Here is an 18,980-nt window from a genome sequence, read left to right as displayed (position 1 = left end):
GTAGTGCATTCATTGGCAATGGACGCCTGGGCGCGGATGGGAAAGGGGACTCGAGCTCGGCGCTCGCAGTAATGCATCTGGGTCAACCTCCAACCTCGAACTGTGTGTGTGAAGCAGGGCGACAGGAGCAAGGAAATCAGCAGCGTCGTCGTCGCCCCAGCCGGCCCCGTAACGCGGAAAAAGGGCTGCGCGTGCCCAGCTGGCCGGTAAGACACTGTCAGCGCGGCGCGCTGGGCTGTATCGTGCAGCCATCTGCTGCGTACAGACAACGACTTACAAAGCCGGCAGACACAAAAAGCCGGCAGACGAAGTCAAGCAAAGCTTAACATGAGCAAACCAGCCAATCAGATTCAATCAAATGACTTCATCTTTGTATACCATCTGGTTTTGTGTACTTTATATGCTTTCTTGTGTACTTTATGCAACACACCGTGTGTTTTATGACAGTTTTACAGATTTGACGGGAGGGAATTTATCGTTGTTTTTATATAGGAGGATGGCATTAAGCATGCCGGCTTTGTAAGTCGTTGTCTGTAGTCCTGTCAACCTTACCTTACTCACCTTCAACCCCTCGCTAACCTCCCACATACAAAACTCCATATAAAAAAATATATGAGCTTTCACGAACACACAAACGCCTGGACACCAACACCCGTGAACACCAGGACGTCGACGTGCACGTGAACGCCGACGCGCTGTAGAAAGCCGATGTGCTCGAGGACGTCGCGATGCTCAAGGACGTCGACCTGCTGACGGACGCGGAAGCGCTCGTGGACGCTGACGGGCTCGAGGAGACCGACGCGCTCGTGGACGCCGAAGTGCTCGAGAAGGCGACACGCTCGTGGACATCGAGATGGTCAAGGACGTGGACGTGCTGAAGGACGCGGAAGCGCTCGTGGACGCCGAAGTGCTCGAGAACGCCGACACGATCGTGGACGCCAACGCGCTCGTGGACGTCGAGATGCTCAAGGACGCCGACGCGCTCGTGATGAACTTGATGAACGTAATAAAGCCTTTGTCTTCAACCAAGAGAAGCGGGCGAAAATGGGCTGCTATCCAACGCGCAAGAAGCACGTACACCTTCTGCTGCTCGGGGCTAACTTCACGAAGCTGTCGGGATTGAGCTTCGGGCTGCGGCTCAAGGCTATTCTCATCCACATCGTCCTCTTTGCCGTAATTTGCGAGCGCTGCTGCGTGGTAGTTGCTCATGTGCCTCTAAACACCGCTGTTTCCCTTGCCGAATCGAACCGATCGTTTGCATCTTGTGCAATATGCATACGCAGTGTGCTCGTTCTTCAGGTTTTTATCATCGATATTCCAGAACCGGTAGTGAGCCACAAGCACAATAAACTGCCAGTGTTCAGGCTTTCGAATTTTAATTTACTCATGCCAACCTGTTTGTGAGGCGGTACTGCCATTACCGTTTCGTAGACTGGGGTCTGCCATAGTGGTGGAAGAGCTGTTAGCGTCGTAGCAGTCGAATTACCGCTAGCACCGACGTCCACCGCTCGTTGCGCAGGCGTCATGGCGACCAAAGTACCTCTATCACCGCCGTCCGAAGCTTGTTGCGCAGGCGTTGCGTCAACCCTGGGTACCGAGCGCTGCTGGACCTCTTGAACCTGCGACTCACTGGCGGCATCCGAATCGGAAGAGAACACGGTGTCTAACCTTCGGCTTCTCTTTGTTTGGCGCGTGTCGGTAGAAACAGCTCAGCGAAAATCACATCCTGTAGCGTTCCAACTCTCACGAGCGATAGTGTGTGGACTGCGATTTTGAGGGACAGACGCCATCGGCGTGTGCGAGGCGCTATTCAGCACTTCGTCAGGGGGGCGGTGCTCGTTCATCGCGCAAATACGGCTGTAGAGATCGCTCCTGGTGACAAGTTCTGGATTAGAGCGAGGTCTGCGAGCCAGCTTAAAGTGCATGAACGCCGCGTACTGCGTACAGTACGCGGCACCTTTAAAGATGGGCTATTTATGCAAAGCATGATAGTTACGCAGGTTAGGCCGAGAGTCGGGGAAGTTGGGAGGTCTGAAGGTGGGTTGAGGTTACGGAGGTAAAGGTAAGGTTTGGGAAGCTGAGGTTGACAGGACTACTGCCGCCCATCGAGGCGATGGGAAGAGCGTCGACGTCGAGTGAGCTTGGGCCGGCCGGCCAATAGTGGCCGCCATACAAATGCTGCTCTGGGCGAAGGTGTCCATCGTGGCGAGCAAAACCCTAAAATTCGAACGACAATTCAGCCAATAGGGTTCGGTGTGTCACATTACCGGGTGGACGTATACCTCACGTATACCGACCTTCTTCGAGGCACTTCCTGCTGTGCGTCCTGCTACTGCTGTTATTCGACAAGGTTCGGAGGAGCGCAGTGCGGCAGCAGTCCGCGGCAGACCTTCGCCGGCAATAGATTGTCGCCAGCGTCAATTAGCGTCACGCGTAACGACACTTTCCAGCTCTGTTCTCTGGCATGCCTCACTTGTTCCTACCAGGCGACGACGACGCAAGCGGAAACCCGTTTTCGCCAGCTTGCTGCGATACCGTTGCTGTGCCGCGGTGGAGCTGTTGGCAACAGCAGGCTGGCTCTGCTGGATCGCGAGAGGTGCCTTCAATGGTAACTATGCCTTAGGTCTAATAGACCGAGTGGTATTACGGGCAGCAGCAGCGGGGGCGAAAGGGGGTGGGCATATTGGCTCCGTTCACTATGACGTGAACTTCACAGTGCCAGCGGCTGCCGTGCATTTACCCCCCACTGCAGACTGCAGTAAAAGGCTGGTTGGGTCCTTCAAGGACAGCCTTGCTGGCCGCCGTTGTTGCCGTGATGCGTACAGCGAGCAGGCGACACCGAGAGTAGCGGCCAGGCCCGCCGAGCTCGCGCCTCCGATGTGCTCGTCGCGATCGGCGAAATGCCGTCGGCAAACGCCACTTGCTGTCCTCGCTAAAGGCCGCCTACAGAGCAATGGAATGAATCCTGCAACGGTGCCTGCCATCTCCACCGCACAGTCAGTCAACCCATGCTGTGGCGAGTGCCGCCGGCCTTTTCGGGTCGCGCTGCCATTGCCAAAATGCCACTTTCCCCGCGCGAATTTTCTGCCGCACAGCGTCTTTGTATGGGCTCTATCTTGAAGCCTCCCGGCTGCGAACTTTCCGTATTCCGGCGGGGCTGCTGCGCCCGTCCCGGGTATAGCGCCATCCGGCCACCTTTAGCTTCAACTGTACCAGTCGGTCGCTACAGACTTCCACTGCCGCGCCCGCCCAGTCGGTGGCGGCGGTCATTTTTTCGCAGAATCGCTGGCGCAGCCCGATTTGCCAAAATTCGCCCAGCAGTTACACAGATGTGCCGGCTCCCCACACACTGTTTTTGTATTGCCGACCGCCCCTGTCCCAGAGCAAGCGGTTTCTTCCCCCCCGCTGCATTTTTCGCCGCAAACCTCCGCAGCTCATTCCCGCTTTCGCTCCATGGCGCGCAGCTCGTCCCCGGTGTTCAACAACGAAGCCCCCGTCGTGCCCGCCGACGCGACCGAGCCCGTGATGGTGACCAAGACCTCGACCTCCTCGGGCGCCGCCCCCGCCGACGCCAGCGTGTCCTCCGCCAGCTCCACCTCCACAGCCACCCCTTCAGCCTCCGTGGTGGCCACCACGCCGGCCCCCGCCTCCAGCGACTGCCTGAAGTCGGCCGCATCCGGCGCGGCCTCCCCTTCGAGCGTGGACGCCACAGCAGATGTCGCCTCGCCTGCGCCCTCTCAGCGGTTCGCGCGCGTGCCGCCTGCCGTGCTGCAGAGCGTAAAGGCGTCGCTGACGTTCCGCAAGAGCTGCCTGAAGCGCTCCAAGTCGTCGGCGCTGCCGCCCGCGGCCTTCGAGGCGCACCCGGCGGCGGTGCTGAAGGCTCAGGAGACCACAGAGAAGAAGGAAGACAAAAAGCCCGTACAGAAAAACCGTCGGCGCTGCTGGGAGTGCAAGGTGAAGGTGGGCCTCACCGCCGTCAAGTGCCGCTGCGACTACACGTTCTGCGGCAAGCACCGCTACGCGGAGGAGCACAACTGCGCTTTCAATTTCAAGACGGCGGGCAAGCGCAAGCTCGAGGAGGAGAACCCCGTCGTGGTGCCCAGCAAGGTCGCGCGGATCAACTAAGGGGGAGAGAGAAAGAAGGGAGTTAAAAAACCCATTTTCTCGCATCAAGACTGAGCCACCCGGGGCCACTTGGGTCTTTGGGATTTTGGGTGATTGCGTCACCAGTGGCGACCTCAGGACTCAGTTTCTTCCCAAGATCCGATTCGACGCGTGCAATTTTCCTCTACCTGATAGAAAAGAAGTCAAGGGACGCTGATGCCCCCTGCGCTCCGAATATCGACGGCAAGCCGCCGCCCGTGGAGCTGCGAGGGCGACCAAGCGTCCCGAGTAGTTTAATAGCAGGCAGCGCGTTTGCGCTTCGCCCCCGTGTCCAGCTGCGTCCTCAGCGTAGTGCACGCTCCAGTTCAGCGCGGACCGAGCTCTAATATAGTACCAGTATTCTGCATCCAAACCATCTGCACTTCCCTTCTTCTCCTCGTTCTCTTCGTCCTTCCTCTCCTTTGGTGGTCGCGCCTGCCTTCCTTCGGCGTCTTGTCGCGAGCACACTCGCAGCTCGTGATGGGACCGAGGGAACCGTAACGATGCGAGAACTCAGTGTGCTAAAACAGGCGAGACCGAAGGTACCGGTATGTTCGAGAACTTCTCGACGCATCTCTCTATCTTTGCCATCGTACAACGCCAGTTGGTTAGGTAAAAGGCTGGATTTCTATACAAAAACTCGGTCATCTATCCGGTTCGAGGCAGTACAAACTGTGCTCGTTTTACACGGGCAAGTTCCACGAGCGCGTGGCCTGTGCCAGCACCTTTTTGTCGGCGGAGGGCAACGCCGTCTCCCGTTCGCGGCGCGCGGCCTCGTCAGGCGTCTCAAGCTCGATGCGAGCCGCGCCGTCCCACTCGAGCAGCTGCTTGACCACGTCGGGCATGCCCCGCGTCTGCAGCGCCTCGGCGTCGCCGCCGAACACCTCGACGTAGAGCTTGGCGGCCGAGACCGTCTTGCCGTCTTGCCGGCAGCTGGCGCGGCACAAGCCCTCCGCGTAGAGCTTGCCAGTGGTGGGGCACTGGAACTGGTGCAGGAAGTACATCCACTCGTCGTCGGAGAACACGAGCTGCGAGCGGATCTCGTAGGGCCGGAAGGGCGGGATCGGGTGTCGGTAGCGCACGGCCTGCGAGGCCACGAGTAACGCTCGGCGGTGGCGAGCCACGTTGCCGAGGATGCCAGTCACCCTGTTGCCAGCAACACAGAGCAAGAAAAGTGAGATTTCTGGGTTGGAAGGCGTTAGAGGATGGGGCTGTTGCCAGTTTAGGTAGATTGACTCACGCGCAAAAGTGCCAGCGCGCGAGCTCCATGTTGAAGAGGTAGGACGCATTGTTGAGGTGCAGGTTGATGTCGCAGTCCAGGAAACCCGGGCGCGCGCGCCACACGGACGGGTAGGCGAAGCCCATGCCCGGCCGGATGCTGGCCTTGTGCAGCAGGCGGTGCACCAGCCCGGCGCCCACATTCCACACGATGCGGCCTACCATCACGACGTGCGCAATGATACTGCCTGCAATTGCATGCGGCCAGCAACTGTGTTCACTTCCCTTGTTTTTCACGTCGGAAAAAAGCCGATTCGACGTGAAAAACGACAAAAAAGTGTACTATGAACGGTGTTTTTTTTGCCGTGGGCATACCCTACGGCAGGTTCATGGACTTCCTCATCTCCTGCCAGACGCGCGCGCCGAGCTTCTCTGGCGTGGGTGAAGGAGGATTTTCTTCCAGTTCCAGCTCCGCCTTCTTGGTTGCATCTCTCATGCTTGTGGCGCACGCTCCGTCCCAGTCCAGAAACCACTTCACGACGTCGGGGACCTCCTTGGGGGCTTCGACCGCCTCGCCGCCGCTCACTTCAGCGAACACGCGGTTGGCAGACACCCGGCGACGCCCCTTCATCACGACGCCACGCACGAGTCCTTCGGCGAACTGCTTGCCGGTGTCGGGGTCTTGGAACTGGTGCAAGAGGTAGATCCAGTCGTCGTCCCAATACACCACCTGGGTCTTGATCTCGTACGCGTGGAACGGAGGGATCGCGTGGCGATAGCGGATCGCCTGCGAGCCCACGACGACCATGCGCCGGTTCTTGATCGCATGCCACAGAATGCCATTCGCACTGCAAAACAGCACGCACGACAACAGCGTTTTTGGTGATAAGAGGTTAGGAGGTTAGTTCTCGTTGATGTTGCTGCCATTTAGAGACACGGCCATTGTTGCCAACGTACGCGCAGAAGTACCAACGCGCCAGCTCCATGCTGTGGAGGTACGACGAGTTGTTGAGGTGCAGGTTCACGTCGCAGTCCAGCAGTCCCGTTCTCCCTTTCCACACGGACGGGTAGCTCACGCCCAAGACGCCTCTGCCCATGGAGCGCTTGTTCGCCAGGCGATGCACCAGCCCCGCACCGATGTTCCAGAACGCACGCAGCACCATTGCTCACAGGGATCGAGTCACGGCTTGTAAACTGGGCAGCTCCGTCGCGATCTACGGCCGCACATTTATAGCGCACCCCGATTGGTCGAGCCGCTTCAACCAAATGTAGCCATCTTGATTCAAGATGGAAGTCACCTTTAGGTTGCCAGGTTGCCAGGTTGCCACCACTTATCGCCGCAGCAGGTTAGGTGCATGCACAAACATTTTTCACCATTGCCACGACCACCAACAACTCGCCCATGACTCGAGTTGGCAGCAGTTGGCACGATACATCCCAACACACTGTTCAGCACTCAGATTTTGATTCTGACCTATCGCTGCAACTGTGCCAGACTTGTACATACCGAATTACCTATGTTATGCCATACACTTCAGCGAACTCTATAGAGTCGACATTTCGGTGCCCTGGCTAGCCAAGCAAATACATTGAAAACGCGTTTCAATACAAATATCAAGTGTCACTATAAAAGGGCAGTGCAAACCAATCTTCCCGAAACGCCTGTAATTGGTCAATTAGGGGGTGTATGGCATAACATATAGAAGGCGATAGCATAGGTAATTCGGTACTGCGCATATTAGGGGGTGCTAGAATTGACAAAACCACTCCGAAATCGCATATTATTTGGGTGGCAAATAACGTGTTATTTCCGATTGAAATAACATGTTATTTCTGGGTTTGGTCGAGGGCGTCTCAGAATTCATCTTCTTGAGCGCAGGGGGATTCTTCGAGTATGCCCAAGACCAGCGACCGCCAGAAGGTCATTGCCGACGTGATCGACCTCCTCGCCCTTGCAGTCCTCGAAGACGAGCTTGACGAAGACGCTGGGGGCTCCTCTCCGTTTGATGACTGGACCGAGTGCTTTCCGGTGGAGTCGACGGTAGATGAGGTGCACGACATTCTCCTACAGCTACTGTCTCGACGGTATATGACTGCAAAAGTTAACAAGCCAAGAAGCCACGAGTTCGCGAGCCAGTACTTCCTAAACCTCGACGATGATGACTTTCGACAGCTGACTCGCACTACCAGGGAGTCGTTTGAGTTCATCTCCAACAAGATCAAGGACCACCGCGTGTTTCAGAACATCAGCGACCACCCTCAAGCCCCAATATGGCTGCAGCTAGCGGTCGCACTCGATCGTCTAGGTACGAATGGAAATGGGTCGTCCTTGGGCCGTACGACGAAGATCTGGGGAGTTGGCACGGGTACGCTAGATCTCTTTACGGATCGCGTTGTGATTGCGTTAATCGACATGTCCGATGAATACATCAAGCGGCCGATCCAGACGAGCGAAGCCAAACAGCGCGTCGAATGAGGCGAGAAGGCTTCCCGGGGTGCGTCGGGTTTATTGACGGGACAACGTTCCCTTTTGCACAGAAGCCGGGGGTTGATGGCCAGTGCTTTTTTGATAGAAAACATCGGTACAGCTTAAATGGACAAGTTGTTTGTGATGACCGCCGTCGCATCATCGCATTCTACAGCGGATGGACCGGTTCATGTGCTGATAGCACTGTGTATCGCAAGATGGCGTTGTCCAAGGACGGCTACAAGTGCCAGTTATTTAGCGAAGGCCAGTACTTGTTGGCCGACTCGGCCTATCCTGCGGACAAGACCCAAGCCGGCACTGACAACGAGGCCTTTAACCCACCGGCGACCGCTCTTATCCCGATTTTGCAGGGATAAGATTAATATAGACATTTGTATACTGGTGGGAAAGGGTAAGTGAGGTGCCCAGCGGCCTGCCCCGACTCTTCGGGTTCCACCTGCTGTCAATCTCATTGGTCAGAGTTATCCAATCAAAGCTTGGATACGGCCGTAATATTAAGCTCTGTCGAGATTTCGATCGAAAAAACCTTGGCGTAATTCGCAGGATAATGCGAACATTCGCTAAGTGAGTGAATTGTTCTGAGCTGAATATCGCGGTTGATGGACGTGCTCGGCAATTGCTGTGACACTATCCCAGGGCAAGCACGGCACAGCACATGAGAGACGCCTTCTACTGCAACGACGAGACGTACGAGGCACAACCGAAAGCAGAACAACTCAATCTCGGTACACTGCTCACTCTAGCCAGCCTGTTGCCCCATTGCTGACGTGTTTCTCGACTGCAGGCGAGGCGAGCGCTGGCGGCACAAGCCCCCCATTCCATCGGCAGTACACCCGCCTGACTTCCTCCTTCCTCTTCGCCATGCAGGGCTACGGCTACTCGCAGTACCAGGCGCACTCGCCGCACCACCAGCGCAGCGGCGAACTTCCCAAGCTCTACTACAAACCCCTGGACCACGGCACCAATAGCGGCGGCTTCAATGGCCCGGCGTGCATGAACTCCAGCAGCACGTGAACCCGAACAGCATGTTGGGCTGCGGTCATACGTCAGCCCACACGGACAAACGTTCGCGTGAGGCGCCCTAAATGAAGGAGAAGAAGCGCGTGTTCAAGCTAAACGATGTCACAAGACGCTGCAGGACGAGGCCGGATGATCAAGCAGCCCATCGTGTGATCTCGAATCAGAGTGCGAAGCGCGCCTAAAAGCAGGCGGATCGCCGAGGACCAAAATGGTGGTGGCTAAGGCGGTGACGTCAGCGATGACAGCTAAATACCCAATGGTGCTGCCAAAACAGGCTCTCACTGCAACAGCAGCCTTTGCAGGCGGATGCAGTGAGTATGTGTTGTAGTGTAAGGATCTAGTATAAAATAAAATAAAGGCATTCCATAGAATTGAGCGACAGTCAAAATCAACCTGTCAAAAGTCGCGGTCGCTCCTCAGTGGTACAGTACACATCGTGTGGGGGGAGATCTTCTCCGAGAAGATCATGGCCGACGCAAGTATGTACACCGACGACACGGCGGCCGACAGCAGCAGCACTGTGGGCGGCAGCAGCAGCGATGACGATGAACGCTCGAACCAACAGGAGCTCACAGCGCGAGGGCGCTCCGAGAGCCAAGGGCAGCTCAGCGATCAAGATACCGACTTAGACCGCTCCTCCTATTTGTTCTCTCGGACCCTAACTACACCTACGAGGCTGTCTCGGTGCGCATGTATGTCCTACTTGTGGTGGCTATTTGATATCTAACCGTCCTGCTTGCATACAACAGGCTTTCACGCCGGATGTCAACCGAACAGCGTCAAACAACAAGAAAATTTATGGCTAGCCGATGTCTGTAGGGGAGGTACGTGCACGTATCTTTGGTGTTTCAGTGGGCGTCACGATGGCTGACAAGAGCTGTGATCTCTATACGGTTGCTGGTACGCAGGCGAAAATACTAGCACACCATCTCCTACGTTGTCGATAGTGTCGTATTGTAAAGGCCTCGATCCTCGTGGTGGGAACAACAAGTAAACTCCAAGAGCGGCTTCGCGGACTCGTAACTGCATCAACGAACACGCGCGAAATGAGGCGAGGCGGGTGAACGTCTGACTGCCCAGGTGTATAGCTTAGCGCGTCTCGGGTGTAGACTCCGGAATGGGGTGCACCCAGAACAAACCCTAACCGGAAATAATACACCTAGATGTACACTCCAATCGGGGTGGCTTGTGTCCTTAGCAGAGCAGAACGTAACCTTCCTGGACGTCGCCTCTGACAGCCCTCAGATACCCAAACAATGCACGTCCGGTAGGCTGCTCCAAGTCACTTGCGCGATCCTTGGCAAAACGAACTCTGTTTATCTGTTATCTGTTGTCTCTCTCTGTCTGGCTGGCTATCTTCTGTCGATCTTTACATGCACTCCATCTTGACTTGTCTTCACTATAGTCGTGTCGTCGCAATCGTCCACGGTCCCTCGTAGCATACTTCCAGCAAGTATAATCATCACTAGGTACGCAAGTGAAGTTCAATGTTCCACGGAATCCGAACAGATCTTGGCTGGTCGGCTTGGTCGGTCGGAAACATATTGGACTTTGTATACTGGATCTTCACATCTGGGATGGTATCTTGGTACCTCCATCCGGGATTCATGATCCAAACGGGATCACACTCCACTTGGGCTTCACGTCCGGGATTTCTTGGTCAACTTCACGGCTTCTGGGTCTTCACTCGATCCGGTCGGGCTCGTCTTGCGTTGTACAGTGCACCAAGAGCAGGCGGCCTCCAGTAGGAGGCACTTCTACGCTCCCTTGGGCTTTGCCTCTCGTTCGGTACTTGGTTCCAGCCGGGGTCCATTCTTGGGGACATCTTCATCCGGGGTCACCAAACCTTGTACACTGCCAACGCGAGTCCGGTCGCTGCCTCCCTCTCCCAGAGTGAGTCTCTGAGGCAACCAATCACAGGCGCGGCTCGGGGAATTCCGGAAAATCTCCAATCCCATCGTGTCAGAAACAAGGGAAAATCTTGCGCCCGTAGGGGCTTTCCTTTTTTGTAACGGGGTTACACGCACAAGTGCCCACAGTCACTTGTAACTCTAACAGACACGACGTCTGTTAGAGGTTCGAAAGACTTTCTCGTCCTTGGTGTAGACACACCAAAGGCTACATACATTTAGGATCACCACGACGGGTGGTCCATAGAGACTTAGGATTCCTATTGGTTGAGAGCAGCATCTTTTAGCCAATGAGTGACATGCATAGCATTGGAATTCTGCCCTCCAGCCGTTGGCAGATTCCTAGTTTAGAATATTACATTTAGAGGAAGTCAGAAACATAAAACACAAATAGCAGTTCTCATTTTAACCCAAAAACATTATTTGGATCGTTTATTTAGATTAATCTATACTCGGAGGCCCGAGTATAATTAACTCTAATTTAACCTAAGCTACGCTTCCTCACATACACGCGCACACGTGTAAGCTAAAGTAGTGAGCCAAAGTAGGCCCCTTACACCTGGTAGCACTTTGTAGTACCAAAATGATATCCGAGTATCCGAGTCGTCGATCCCTTAGCCAAGACAGGATATCCATGGCATCTCCCTTATGTCCAAGCAAGATTTAACGGAATTAAGATACTTTTTGACGCTTGTATTTTCAGCCCTGACAATTCCCCAAAGCGTGTTAACAGCTTGTTGAGGGGCTCGATCTGACGAGTTGCTAACAGGAACACTGTGCAACCGTCGACAAATCCGTTAAATACGTGTTTTTTCCACCTGATCCAGGTATTTCCAGACCTGGGATGTCAGGATGCGCTACAATTGTAAGCCGAGATTTGTGCATCACTGACGATTCCCTATCGGGCGCTACACCGATTTATATTTGGCAATCTCAACGAGTGTGATCCCTATGAAAGGAATACTCACCACAATGGACAGAAAGGCGACGAGCTGTTCGGTCTCGTACCGATCCAGGCCGCGCGTCATCGACGGGTTTCTCGTAAGGAAAGCCCGGACTCGACCGATGGTCTTCTGAGAAATACTCCCCGAGCTCTTGGCAACCTTTTCGGAAATCCTGGGGTCCGTCGCCAATGTCTTGGCCACGTTGGGGTCCTTCTTGAACACGTTGCGCAGCTTACCAAGGTTTGAAAACAGTCGCTCTTCGGATCCCGCCAAGCTGCCTTCCGTTTCCGTTGCCTTCGCGCCACTTCTGAGGTTGCGGGGTGTCTCGGCTCTACTGGAAGCTAATACCCGGGAGCCATGGGGCTTGAGGTGACCGTCGTCGATGAAAGCATTGCTTGCGGCCATGATGGTCGCCGTAAGAAACAGGAACAGCACTAGACGCATTGCAGGCCTCGACGAAAATGACTGTGAGCGATTGGAGGTCGATTGAAAAATGAATGAGACCGCCCAACTAAATACATGTACTCAGCCGCACGCTGCACGTGGTGCGGACAGCATTTACATCTAGTAGAATGGCTGATTACGCCCTCAACCAACTCTTGGTCGCACCTCTGGTTCTCTTCGACTGGTTGAGATGATTATTCAAGGTGTTAGAGTGTACTGGGTGCATCCCGAAATCACATTTTAGATTTGTGATGCATATATGTCCAGGCTATGATACATTTACTACGTGATTATACTCGACGTTGTTGCCTCTACGGAAAAATAGTACTGACAGTACCATTTTTTTGTTGCTACTTGAGGGTATCATATGGATTTTTGTATAGGCTGGTAACCCCTTTTGGCAACCCCTTCTGGCAACCTCATTCTCCATCACAAATTTACTTCACTGCGCGTTTTCTTTCACTTTTGCAACGAGCACACATTGTGATTTCAGGATGCATCCACTATGTCTTCAACATTAGTATGTCTTCAGAATTAGTCTACTCATATCGCTGGTAAAATCCAAAGGGTTAACATTAGTATGTGCTCACAAGTTCATAATTAGCAGAGGTATGTCACAAAACTGGGCTCGTCTTGAGGAAGCGGTGGTCTCGCCCATCCACGCCCATAACCTATTACCGGCATCCCTTTGTCATCACATACAAACCCTACACCTATTTACCCTAACCGCACTAACAAGCTGAAACTCGATCTACACTTGGAGCAATGCAAGGCAAGCATGTGCATCTATTTATCTAGCAACAAAACTCTTCGTCGAAGTCGTCAGTCGCAGATCTTGGCCTACCGCCTTATCAACGCCAAATGACAAGACGCCTGTTTGACCAGCGTTGTACATTTTGACACCCTCAGCTCTATTACCTTTAGCTGGCAAGCTCCGCAGCAAGTTTAGCGAGGATCTGTCCTCGCCAAGCGATGTCAATACGGTACCTACACCCACCGTCTGGGCTTTGTGCTTGTCTGCTCTGCTTGGCTCTGCGTACAGCAGCTCGATGCTGGCGCGACCGCGCTTCCAGCTCTGTGTGAGCGTTTGCCGACTTTGGTTGGGTAGTGTAGGGTAGAAATTATTGATGGTGGCAAGGAAGGATATTGCCATGCTTGGTCAAGTACTTTGAGCTTCTCGGCAGCCGGGGACGATGTTACCGAGTGCCTTAATACCTTCCTCTCCTTTGCGTCAGGCAAGCGAGGCCCCCCGAGTCAGTCTGCAACTGAGCGTAATTGGTAGGCGAGGAGTGCCTGTATGCCATAACAAGTGCTCAGGTGAAAATGCCATTGATTGGCTAATATTAGCCTGTATGTCATAACAAGCAGTATGCGATGACAAAGGGATGCCGGTAACGATGTCATTGTTGGAATATGCAATCAGACAGTGTCAAGTCCCAGCCCGAAGAGACGATGACCGGGGCGCCTGTATGGTGTAACGGTCTAACGAGCTATGTTCTACAGGTATGCCATGAGTTCAATCCCCGCGGCGCCCTACCCTTTCCAACAGTCATGGCAACTCATGTGCCAGTCCTCACACCATGTAGACAACTGATGGGTTGCCCCAGAGTTGGCTCACACGTTAGAGATTGTGGAACAGAACCCTTTTTTTCTTTGCGTATCTAACGGGATTGTAAGGCTCCAAAACTAGCAAAATATGTATTAATACCAAAACAAGTGTCATTGTAAAGATAAAAACTGTTGGCTCTCACTTACCGTACTTGACAAAGTAAATACTTAAAACAAAAGAAGCATAATTATTCTGAAGCCTTCATCATGTGTCTAAAATTTTAAGCGTCTCTTAGCCAATCAGAGCATGTTTACGTGCTAAAGCTTAACACAATACTTGCAGTTTCAAGATAATTAGAGGGTATTCAACGTTAAGGTGAGTTTCAAAATAAGCTAAAAAATTGTGGAGTACTGTGTACGGTATAGCGTACTGTTAGGTGGTTGAGATATACAAAAATTGGCGTAGGTACGATTGCCTAGTATACTGAGCAAGATTCAATCATATTTGAGAGGAGGTGCTCTATTCGAGTACGCTATTTGGCGCTATCCGTTATTGATAATTGAACACCCCATTATAGGTGTACACTTCACATAAGTTAAGAATTTGACAGTCGTCGTCCGAGTATTAGCTCAGTTGGTGGTGAGAAATCTTGGCGATTTGAGCTATATTTCACCAGAAGTTGGAGCTTTGCTAATGCAAAGTACAGTATAATGGTAAACACCAAAATTCCAAGTCAAAAGGTTAGCATAGCGTTGCGTTTGCTGTTCGCGTACAACTGCGCCAGCTTTCGCGCGATCAATTCCAAGTAGCGCACTGCTCATTGTGAATTTTACTTCCCCACCTCAAGCTACTCCGAGCCCGTCGCCATGAAGTTTTTCGCGCCCCTCACCGCTGCCTGCTGCGCACTCCTTGTGTCCACCACGGTCGTTGCCGGCCGTCCCGGAAGAGACCAAGTCCCTCGACGCACTCTACGCCGACGCCATCGCCGAAGGAGGCAACCTCGTCATGTACCACGGAGGAGACTTCGCGCTGCAGCAGGACAGGGTGCGCCAGGCCTTCACCTAGCGCTTCCCCGACATCAACTTCACGCTCATCATCGACTACAGCAAGTACCACGACGTGCGCATCGACAACCAGCTCGAGACCGACTCGCTCGTTCCTGACCTCGTGGTGCTGCAGACACTGCAGGACTTCCCTCGCTGGGCTCGGGAGGGCAAGCTGCTCGAGTACAAGCGTGCCAACTTCTCGCAGGTCTACGACGGCTACTGCGACCACCGCGGCGCCTACATGGCCTACATGAGCATCACCTTCAGCTACCTGTACGACGAGACCGCGCTGGGCGGACAACCCGCGCCCAAGTCGGTGGCCGACCACGTCGACCCGCGGTGGGCCGGCAAGATGTTCATGTACGTGTGCTACGTGCAGAAGTACGGCTGGGACTGGGTCAAGAACCAGGACGTCATGTTCCGCCGCGGCTCCATCGCCAGCGACGCGGTGACGGCCAAGGACAAGGTGGTCAGCATCGGCACGTACGCCCAACGTGACGTTCGGGGCGGACGGTGACAACGACTATCTGTCGTGGGGCCAGCGGATCGCCATCCTCAAGAAGGCCAGGCACCCGACCGCCGACAAGCTCTTCATGAACTGGGCCATCTCCGAGGAGGTGCAGAAGACGGTCGTCACCGAGAACGTGCGCGTGGACCTGGCGCCCAACAGCGGCTCGAGCCACCCGTGGGAGATCGACATTGCCAACGTGGACGAGTTCCCCAAGTTCATGGCCGACCGCGAGGCGGTCGAGGCGTGGAAGCAGACGTTCTAGCTGTACTTCGGTGAGGTGCAGGGCGAGGCGACGCCCGGATTCTTTGGCGTGCACCTAGTTCGAGCACTCGGTGCAGCGAATAATACGTGTAAGGAAGAGATGGGTGGGTGTCGAAAGCTGCGGTGCAGATAATGATATGCTGCTGTTGCTGAACAGTTCGACTCTAGAAATGGGTCATCACGATGCGTGATCTTTGCAATAGCTTTAGAGGTGTAACGTCTTCAGGTTCTACCCAGAAGACGGTGGGTACTTCTCGTCGAACCAGCGCTGAATATCATGGTACTTCAACCAATGGCCTCTCATTTCCCTCAGAATGCCATCGTCGTAGTAAGTGCCTAGCTGGGCATCCAGAAGCAGCATCACCTCAAAATGCTCTCCCGAGTGCGCCAGCTTCATTGCTGAGAGGAATCCGTCTGGGTTGGTACAATGAGGTAGAAGCCACCGAACAACGTGTAAATGGCCCCTCGACGCAGCCTTTTCCATTGCCTTGCCAGCGAATCCCTCACCTCGGTTCTCACATAGCCACTTCACGACGTTCAAATGGCCGCGGCTCGCAGCCTTGGACATAGCTTTATGAGTCCATGCTTCGGCATAATATTTTGTAAGCCACTTGAGAATGTCCAATCGCCCAAGACGTGCAGCTGACACCATCGACCGAGATGAGCATCCTACCGCTGTGTTATCATGAAGCCATTGCAGCAGTGTGAAATTCCCGTTCGCCGCAGCTCCATCCATAGCTGCAGTAGTACAGCCTTCAGTGCGATTCAAATGCAGCCACTGAATTATCTCGAGCTGCTTTTCGTGAAATGACGTCGGTGTCAGGTGGAGACAGCAATGATCGGTGTCCAAGCCCTCACATGACACAGCGTGAAAGGGTCGCGTTGCAGCATTAGCCATAGCTGCAGTGGTGCATCCTTCGGAGCGGTGTGAGTGCAGCCATTGCACCACGTCCAAATGCCCGTTGCCTGCAGCGCGGTCCATCGCAGTAGTCGTGCATCCTTCAGAGCGATGCGCATGCAGCCATTTTACGACGTTCAAATGACCACAACCGGCAGCAGCATCCATGGCGAAAGACGTACAACGAGGAAAGTGGCCTGTATGCCGATTTTGAGTGCGTTTTGACTTCCCAGCTCGCTTCTTCTGCTTATTTCGTGCTACTGCATCGATACCGTTAAGATACTTCAGAACACACAAGTGTCCGTTTCTGGCTGCTGCATCCATGGCGGTTGTTGGGACCATCCCAGCGTCCTCATCATCTGAAGGAACATGGAGCTCCTCGAACAGCTCAATATTCATCTTGCCGCCATACTGCTTGTGCAGCCACTCCACAACATCAACCTTTCCGTTCTCTGCTGCTGCAAACATGGCCACCGCCGGGCCATTACCACGAACCACGCCACCCACGTTCATGAACACCCACTGCACGACGGAAAGGTGTCCACCTTCGCGAGCATTTTCAGCGGTATGCACCCAATACTGAACATCTATTATTTCCCTGTACTTCGACGCCAGCCACTTGATAAAATCCAGATCACCAAACCGCGCAGCTCGATACGCAGCAATTCCTCCAATATTTGCCACTAGAATCTGCGCTCGCCCTTGCCACTCTGCTTCAGCACAGTCCGGGAACGTGATGCTCCTGACTCCAAACCCCCTCTGAATGGCCCACTGACTTCTTGTTCTGCGCGAAGGCACAGTTGACCACATCGTCGTCGGCTCTAGTCGACTCCCTCGTGCTCCCTGCGCGTCGTAGCAACCACCGCACCAGCTCCCACTTGGCGCTCCTTGCAGCTTCATCCACACTTTGTTCACTCCATTGAATGCCCCCGTGGGTCTCGTCAGCCTCTAGCAATTGCAAGACCCAGAGATGTCCGCCTCGAGCCGCCTCCTCCACCACTTCAGAAGCCACCGGGCAGCCGGAAAAGTGCGCCAATAGCCACTGGACCATCACCAAGTCACCGCGTCGAACTGCCTGTAGCATCGCCTGGGAGAACGCTCATCGATTGTAGTGGGGCTCGCTCTGCAGCAGCTTCGCCGCGGTCCATTTCGAGCTTTTGGCGTCTCGCAGACCCCTGAGCCACACCAAATCCAGCAGAGACGTGCATACGGCGGGGGTCAACTGACACGCCTGAGTCAGCGTCAGGTCTCGCAGGAGGATGTCCGAGAGGAGCAGCGCGACGATGTCCGGGCCGCGGTTGGGCAGCTTGCTGTGCAGGACGAGAGCCACAGAGGTCAGCGGCATTGGAAATCCTGATAATTGATACACGGTGTGTGCACATCATGATACCTCGCCCACCCCTGACCTCGTCGGAATGCTGTCTTTTCTAGACGTGTCATCCCTCCCCATGCGACATTAGTACCTGCGGAATAGGATTCCCTGTATATTCCGGGATTTTAAGGAGAATCTGTTTTGAGAGGTTAGATTCCTTAGGAGGGCGTAAGCCTAGATAGAGACCTGTAATACCTTATCGCTTACATGCATAGTAGAGACTTGTGTAGCTTTCACCCCTTGCTTTACGCCGTGGCCATGCCTGGCGCTGCTCGTTGCCAGCGACGATACCGTATCAGACGCCGCTGATCGAGATGTTTCATGTGGAAGTTGCCTTTTGACGCTCAAGGCGGCGAGCGAGCTTCGTGTCGGTCGCCACCTGCAAGCACGCGCCGGTCAGCCAGGTCGGGGAGGGGAAAACCACCCGCTCGTCCTCGCATCCCCGCCAGGAGATTCCTCGGTGCAGCGCCGTACGCGCGGGCTCATAGTTGCATCAAGATATCGGGACAGCGCCGTACGACGCACCGCTGGCGACCGTGCTCTCAGCACTCTGGTGCACTGGCCACTTCGCCGAGCAACGCAGTGCCGTTGAACTTTTGCCGCCGTGGAAACGGTCCCTCGACAGCAGCACAAGGGCATCGCTGGAAGTTTTGCTTCACTTCGCCAAGGGCGTGAAGCAACTGGTCCATGCTGGAAGTATACTACAACTACGTGTGCAATCTTTAGCGCTACAGTAGAACTGCCCTGTATCAAACCTTTTTGCTGGCAGCGCTTCGCCCATCCCGCGTAAAGATCCAGGTCGCCCAAAGAAAAAAGATGTCATCCCTCCCGAACAGCTTTCAGAACGAAAGCCTTGCTATCCCGATCGTAAAAGAACGTTCCCTACTACTCATGTTACCTTAGACAAAGTATGTAGCCTTTGCTAATATATAACTTGTTGGGAATTAATGCCCCCTAGAGATAAACTTTACGAGGGTTGATTGTCCGTGGAGACCTTGCCGTGTTCACACTCCACCCCGTTCGTGCTGTGTCCCTTTATGATTAAATCGGCAAGTGCTATGCACTGGTATCGGATAGAGATGCCTTCCATCTCTAGTGTTCGGGGAGCGTGGGGAAACTCGCGTTTAAACTGTGACGAGTTAGCTCCATTAGGCAGACCATGGCGCTGCCGGGCGG

General features: G+C 54.3%; 8 protein-coding genes across 8 annotated transcripts; 5 read left to right on the top strand and 3 right to left on the bottom strand.

Annotated features, from left to right (window-relative positions):
• Positions 1–71: 71 nt before the first annotated feature.
• On the top strand, positions 72–1,219 carry PHYSODRAFT_327702 (hypothetical protein; the record flags this gene model as incomplete). The annotated part of the gene is made up of 5 exons (XM_009523862.1): positions 72–206; positions 702–818; positions 854–1,003; positions 1,069–1,173; positions 1,202–1,219. 5 exons carry the CDS (start codon positions 72–74, stop codon positions 1,217–1,219), a joined length of 525 nt encoding a protein of 174 aa, XP_009522157.1.
• Positions 1,220–3,891: 2,672 nt separating this feature from the next.
• PHYSODRAFT_392303 (hypothetical protein) lies at positions 3,892–4,119 on the top strand (the record flags this gene model as incomplete). The annotated part of the gene is made up of 1 exon (XM_009523861.1): positions 3,892–4,119. A coding segment is annotated over one exon (228 nt), but the record flags the coding sequence as incomplete, so codon positions are not given.
• Positions 4,120–4,319: 200 nt separating this feature from the next.
• On the bottom strand, positions 4,320–6,364 carry PHYSODRAFT_285280 (hypothetical protein). Its single transcript, XM_009523860.1, has one exon. It carries the CDS (start codon positions 5,430–5,432, stop codon positions 4,827–4,829), a length of 606 nt encoding a protein of 201 aa, XP_009522155.1. The 5' UTR covers positions 5,433–6,364; the 3' UTR covers positions 4,320–4,826.
• An 891-nt stretch (positions 6,365–7,255) lies between these two features.
• PHYSODRAFT_298000 (hypothetical protein) lies at positions 7,256–7,837 on the top strand (the record flags this gene model as incomplete). Its single annotated transcript, XM_009523859.1, has 1 exon — positions 7,256–7,837. The coding sequence occupies one exon, from the start codon at positions 7,256–7,258 to the stop codon at positions 7,835–7,837; it is 582 nt and encodes a 193-aa protein (XP_009522154.1).
• A 667-nt stretch (positions 7,838–8,504) lies between these two features.
• On the top strand, positions 8,505–8,863 carry PHYSODRAFT_327698 (hypothetical protein; the record flags this gene model as incomplete). Its single annotated transcript, XM_009523858.1, has 2 exons — positions 8,505–8,574; positions 8,634–8,863. 2 exons carry the CDS (start codon positions 8,505–8,507, stop codon positions 8,861–8,863), a joined length of 300 nt encoding a protein of 99 aa, XP_009522153.1.
• Positions 8,864–11,687: 2,824 nt separating this feature from the next.
• Positions 11,688–12,167, bottom strand: PHYSODRAFT_285279 (hypothetical protein; the record flags this gene model as incomplete). The annotated part of the gene is made up of 1 exon (XM_009523857.1): positions 11,688–12,167. Exon 1 carries the CDS (start codon positions 12,126–12,128, stop codon positions 11,688–11,690), a length of 441 nt encoding a protein of 146 aa, XP_009522152.1. The 5' UTR covers positions 12,129–12,167.
• Positions 12,168–14,582: 2,415 nt separating this feature from the next.
• Positions 14,583–15,535, top strand: PHYSODRAFT_253303 (hypothetical protein; the record flags this gene model as incomplete). Its single annotated transcript, XM_009523856.1, has 4 exons — positions 14,583–14,639; positions 14,665–14,760; positions 14,782–15,231; positions 15,305–15,535. The coding sequence occupies 4 exons, from the start codon at positions 14,583–14,585 to the stop codon at positions 15,533–15,535; spliced, it is 834 nt and encodes a 277-aa protein (XP_009522151.1).
• Positions 15,536–15,763: 228 nt separating this feature from the next.
• Positions 15,764–17,326, bottom strand: PHYSODRAFT_558166 (hypothetical protein; the record flags this gene model as incomplete). Its single annotated transcript, XM_009523855.1, has 2 exons — positions 16,400–17,326; positions 15,764–16,327 (listed from the first exon to the last, which is right to left on the bottom strand). The coding sequence occupies exons 1-2, from the start codon at positions 17,240–17,242 to the stop codon at positions 15,764–15,766; spliced, it is 1,407 nt and encodes a 468-aa protein (XP_009522150.1). The 5' UTR covers positions 17,243–17,326.
• Between the last annotated feature and the right edge of the window lie 1,654 nt (positions 17,327–18,980).

The sequence above is a fragment of the Phytophthora sojae genome, assembly GCF_000149755.1.
Source record: "Phytophthora sojae unplaced genomic scaffold PHYSOscaffold_3, whole genome shotgun sequence".
NCBI lineage: Eukaryota > Oomycota > Peronosporomycetes > Peronosporales > Peronosporaceae > Phytophthora > Phytophthora sojae.
Note: the sequence above shows the minus strand (reverse complement) of the source record. Positions and strands in the feature narration are given on the sequence as shown.